Here is a 5,674-nt window from a genome sequence, read left to right as displayed (position 1 = left end):
TCCTCGCCGCCGGCTGACTCGGGGCGTCGGCATAGCCGCCATTTCCAAACCGAACCGCGGGGGCCCCGCGCGCCAGAACTCGGCACCTTCTGCCTTCCCGCCTGCTGAAAGGTGACACGATACCTCCCGACACGGGAACGTCGTTCTTGCTCCTGCCCAAACCGGGCACAGGGACAGCAAACAGTGAGAACAGTTCTGCTTTGGTGCCCAACGAGGAAGTCTCCCCGCTCTGGTGCCACAAGCAGTATAAACCCAACCCACGGCGCTGCTGCAAGGATACCAGCGCGTCAGCTGTAAGGCTCATCAATCCCTAATGGCCTCCCTAACGAGCAAGTCCATAGGTGTCATTCGCCTCTTATAACAGCAGAAGAGGAGGAGTAGAAATGACCAAATTACATGAACATCTAATTCTTGCTCACGCTGGAGTAAATGACCCTGTTTAAACAAGCATGCGGGTAAGCGTTTGCAGGGTCTCCCTTTTGCCTACCTGGCATGGATCTTCAGGTTGCTTGATGTTGCAAACTGCAGGTTGCAGACATCACACTTGTATGGTTTCTCTTCTCCGTGATGCATCCGGCTGTGGAACACTAACTGGCACTTCTGAGCAAAGCCTTTGTCACAGAGTTCACACTTATATGGCTTCTCTCCTAGGGAAAAACAAAACCCCTGTGCTCTCCATGCTTACATAAGAAAGTTTGTCATTCCGCTACTTGACCAAAGCTCAGGTGCCCATTTTAATACTTCTTACAAATAACATCTGGGACCAGCCTGTAATCAGTCCACTGAAGTGGAACATGTCATGAATACAGTGGTTAACAGACCATTTCTTAACACATCATTACCTTTTGGGAAAGGAAAGAGGTAATATTTTTACTAGTGCCATACCACTTTCAGAATGCCACTACTATGTTTTCAGACCTTCTGCTGGATATTTCTATTCACGATGCTGAATATTCAAGATGAACAACCAGAAAAGCCATGTGCTGCCTCGTGTCCATCAAACAGCAACAGGTCTCCAGCACAGTTTTGTGCTCACTGATGCCTCATTAGCCTCTGCTGGAGAGCTATGGGTACTTCTCAACTGTTCATCTTCTCCCAGTGGTCAATAGTCCCATCTAACAGGCTGGGCAACTCTGCAGTCTTAGTGACAGTACTGAAGAGCCCGTCTCTGCATTCCTGTGGCAGGGCATCATCAAACCAAGAACTCAAGAGTGTATAGAAAAACATCAAAATAAAAGTGTTAGACATCTAACCTGCCATCCAGCAGCCAACGCTGTGAAATTCTCAGCCTGCTCACGCAAAAATTCCCAGTACAACAGCCTCAAAAGCAGAAAGTGCAGCCGACACGTTCCTACCAGCAAACTGTCCCTGAACACTTCTTACAAGCTTTACCTTGCACGTGAATCTTTTCTTAGTCAGTGGCTGACAAGAGTTGAGATTCTCTCCCTCAGTTACAGCAAGAGCAAGGTGTTCTCCTGCAGCTCTACCTCAATGCTTCCTACTTCACCTCTTTACATCTTCACAGCTTCCTAGAAAGAACTCCACTGCTGGTCTCTGCTCAGACTTTTCCAAAGGGGAAAAAGAGCAAAAGTAAACCACTTCTTATCTGTTTTGCTGTTACTTCAGAGTTCAAATGCCAGCCACAAAAAGAAGCAAGCTACATAACCCAGGTCCCTCTGCTGCTTGCTGGGCTCAGGACAGCACCAGAGGCAACACCAGAACAGAAGTGGGACCACACCACCCTGAAGAGTAAACTCACTCGGCATCGAGTCGTCCATCTCTGGGAGGAACATACAAAAGATCAGCACAGAACTTCTCCCCTATGTCCTCCTAGGCTCCAGCAGTTTGCTGTTCATCATCTTTTAAAGTCAGACATGTTTTCTTAACGATTACATATTCATAATTGATTTCTCGTTGATGCTTTACCTGGCAGCTCTTGCCACAGCACAAACCTCTGGTCATTTTACTGAATAATAACAGCATCACGCATTTCAGCTGCATCTTTTGCTGAATAAAATCTCAAACGATGCTGTGATTCAGACACCTCCCTTGCTTTTTTTTTTTTTTTTTAAGACGCTATGGGAGAAGTTCCCTACATGTCACAAGATGGCATTTTTGCCCCACTTTTGTGGGATTTGGATATTAGGATTTTTAGTTTAAAAAAAAAACCAAATGGAAATTCTGCTATCAAATACAGTGAGTTTTTCATGCTCTGCTGGGAAGTTTTTGGCATCCCATCACTCTACAGTGTTAAAGGGCAGCCAGCTCTTCTGAGTCTTTCCATAAATCAAGATGCTCTACAGTCCCCTCTGGCTATTTAAAGTAGAAACTGTGATTTTGTACTGAAAAACACTGAAGTGTTTCATGCTACCTGGATACAGGTACTACCCTCGTACGCATAGCAGCAGCAGACAAAATTTCTCGGGGCAGAAGTCAGAAGGCAAAGATCTTTTCCGTGCCGTACTGGCAGGCTGTGAGCCCAGGTCTCCACAGCACACGGCGCCCAGGCCAGCGGCTTACCTGTGTGAGTTCTTACATGGGTTTTCAGCTGATTGCACTGGGTGAAGGCCTTCCCGCAAAGCTGGCACACGTAGGGTTTCACTCCCTTGTGTATCCTCATGTGCCGGCGGAGGCTGCTAGCTTCCGAGAAGACCTTCCCGCAGGTGTTGCACACCGGCTTGGCTTTGGAGTACTTCTGGTCCAGCTCCTCTGCCGAGCTCTCCAGCTGGTAGGCATTCTTCTCGCTGGCTATGTTGGACATGCGGTGCTCCTTCAGCGCGCAGCTCTGCTGGGGCTTCCCCCGTTTCTGTTTGGCTGCGATGCTCTGCGCGAGGACATCCTGGGCGGGCAGCGTGTCGCCCTCCCCACCGGCTGCCAGCTGGAGCTGAGGGCTGGCACTGCCCCGGGCACCCTGCTCCGTCACCTGCGCCGCCACCTTACTGCCGTCCAGAAACAACTCCACGGACGCGTTCTCCGCCGCGTCACTCTGATAGGGCACGGATTTATTCTCTGTGCTTTTGGAGGAGCTGAAGGTCTTCTTCCGCTTTTTGGTTTGAGGAGATTTCTTTTCTAAAGTTGCTTTCTTCACCTGGGGTTGAACCAGCTCTGCGGAAGCAGCATCTGCTTTCTCCTGACTGTTGTAATCTCGGAGAGTCAGAAGGCAAGTCTGCTGATTCATTTCAACGTTTCCAGTGATGCTGGATGTCTCTGTAGAAGAGGGATTAGCAATAAAAGCAAAGTCTTCCATCTTGATTTTGCATTTAGCGACCACTTCTTCGACTTTGAGATAGTCGGCAGCCTGGTGAATTTCTTTAACGTTCCAGCTGCAAGAAAAGCAGACTTGGGTGACAATATTCTGGACAGGGCAAATGTTTGCTCTGTACCAACTGCATGGTAATTCTGAGAGATCTAATCCCTCAGTGCTGCAGTGCCCTGAGGCACTAGCATGACAGTGACTCTAAGGGATGGCCCACGTCTAGTGGGGTCTGGACATCTGCACAACCAGGAGGTTTATGTTCAGTTACGTGCCTTCTGTAGAATTTTAAATTACAAGTCCAGATGTAAGGCAGTGAAGCTAGACATGGGGTTGTCAGTCGAAAAAGCTCAGAAATCACAGCACAAAGGGCTAAAGTATCAGAGAATAAAATGCATAAATTACCATTCTATGATCCTCCTGCCAAGTCTTAAGTATTTCTCAAGTGGTGCCCTTCAGAGAGCAGTGTTTTATAAAACAGTTTGCTAACAGCCTTAACTCTGTATCAGCTGCACAAACACTGACACCACAGAAGTCCTCATTTAAACCCCCGTGCTCTATTTTTCAGGCCTTGAGGGTTTAGAAAAACTCATCTGGAAGGCGCAACAAAGTCCCATCAATGCGTTTATGGATTTAGAGCACTTTAAAGAGAGATTAATGACAAACAACATCACTCTAACAATCTATTACACAATAAACGTAATGAAATAATAAGGTACTACCCACAATTACTCTCTGTCCATGAATATAACTGGTTTAGTATCTTGTGTCATGCTGAGTTCAAAATACCCCCTCCCGGTGTCCCTCCTGCGCCTACCACCACAGAAGGCCACGGGATGTTTGGCAGGGATAACAGAGCGAGACAACGGGTGCACATGGGCAGAGCTGCAGGGGTCATCTTTGGTCAAACACTTCTCCCTGGGCGAGAATGGTACTTTTGTCTTCAGAGATCCCAGCTGCTCAGAAAGAATCCAGAAACTCTCCAACTGCCATCCCAGAGGGCGACGGGGAATGCGGCGTACCGCTGCTCCGTCGGCACAGCATCCCTCCCCAACACCACCACTTGGCTCCGTTAACACTTCTGGGCAATTAAAAAAACTCCACAGCACCCTGCCACAAGTACTTAGTTTGCATGAGTTTTCAGACTGCAGAAGAAACAAAGGGGTTTTAAACCTGTGTTTGACACCAGGCATTGAGTAAAAATCCTGGACTACACACGCCTAAGTAGTCACCATCCCTCAGGAGGGGCAGTGGCTTGCTCCCCCCAACAGAAAAGCACTGCAAGGTGTCCTTGCTGCCTGAGAAGCAACACAAGGGGCACAGCGTCAGTGCAGTGAGGGCAAACACTTTTTCTGTCACTCCTTTTGGGTACTGTAATATGAGATTTTAAGGAACAGATCACACAAATTCTAACAAATACCATTTTTTTAAATTGTGCCTATCCGCATCCATTCCTCAGGCTTTGGTCTCTACCACAGATCCAGTTTCTGTGTGTTCCTATAATCCTGCTTCAGAAAGGACCTGCGTCTCATTCCTTCTCTTGGTGACTACACGCGACAGTCAATCCCTTCCAATCCAGACAGGAAGACTGGGAGACTGAAACTATCAGTTGGGGAAATCTCAGACAACAGACCTTCACTACAGCACTCACATCCCAAGTGGTATTTTAAAACACACAAACAAGAGGATCCTCAACTCATTAATATGTATCATACGCGCTGCTATCCAGAGCTTAGCATAAAGAACAAAAACCCCACCACTGCCTCAACCCAACTTTATTTCCCTCTTGTCTTTCCCCCTTTAACAGCATACATTACCTGTCAAGGTTTAAGTTTCCTGTATAAATAAACTCCAGGAGTTTTTGGAATCCATCGGCTTTCACTAGACTCTGATCCAAAACAACGTTGCTGTCGGAGGCGTCCCTGTAGAACGTGCCGAAGTACTCGCTGAAGGACGCCAGCACGTTCCTGTGTGCTTTGAACTGGAATTCACCGATGACGACGGTGCAGTCGCACAGAAACCCGGCTTCCCGCTGCTTGTTCAGCCGCTCCAGAAGGTGCTCACAGTGATGGGAATACTGCATTTTGATAACCAGCCGCAGCCTCTTAGTTCCGATCTGGGAAAGGAAAAAACAGAATCGATTTAGATGCAAGATTTAACTTTGTTTCCCCCTTAAGAGCGTGAGTTAACAACTGCAAAGGAGCTGGTGTTAACATCCACCCGCGATCGCTGCAGGGCGGTGTGGGCCGGTGCGGCGGTGGGCGGATCCTCCTTCACCCGGGGAGCCGCTAACTTCGGAGACGGGACGAGGGGAGGGGGCAGAGCCGTGCGCGCTGCCCGCCGGATCAGAGCCTTATCCTGCCTAAGCTCACTGAGCCGTCGCGGCCAAACCGGGCTCCGAGGAGTGCTCGCAGCAGCGAG

The 5,674-nt window shown here is 48.6% G+C and overlaps 1 protein-coding gene across 1 annotated transcript; it reads right to left on the bottom strand.

Annotated features, from left to right (window-relative positions):
• Positions 1-483: 483 nt before the first annotated feature.
• On the bottom strand, positions 484-5,351 carry MYNN (myoneurin). Its single transcript, XM_008944054.1, has 3 exons — positions 5,071-5,351; positions 2,521-3,323; positions 484-647 (listed from the first exon to the last, which is right to left on the bottom strand). The coding sequence occupies exons 1-3, from the start codon at positions 5,334-5,336 to the stop codon at positions 484-486; spliced, it is 1,233 nt and encodes a 410-aa protein (XP_008942302.1). The 5' UTR covers positions 5,337-5,351.
• Between the last annotated feature and the right edge of the window lie 323 nt (positions 5,352-5,674).

Source organism: Merops nubicus, unplaced genomic scaffold, assembly GCF_000691845.1.
Source record: "Merops nubicus isolate BGI_N331 unplaced genomic scaffold, ASM69184v1 Scaffold35687, whole genome shotgun sequence".
Classification (NCBI taxonomy): Eukaryota; Metazoa; Chordata; class Aves; order Coraciiformes; family Meropidae; genus Merops; species Merops nubicus.
This window is presented reverse-complemented; position numbering and strand designations above follow the sequence as displayed.

Coding starts and splice junctions, on each gene's coding strand:
- MYNN (XM_008944054.1), bottom strand. CDS start 5,336: ATGCAGTATTCCCATCACTGTGAGCACCTTCTGGAGCGGCTGAACAAG. Junction 3,324..5,070: donor GGAAACTTAAACCTTGACAG/GTAATGTATGCT, acceptor CTTTTCTTGCAG/CTGGAACGTTAAAGAAATTC. Junction 648..2,520: donor CCATGTAAGAACTCACACAG/GTAAGCCGCTGG, acceptor GTTTTTCCCTAG/GAGAGAAGCCATATAAGTGT.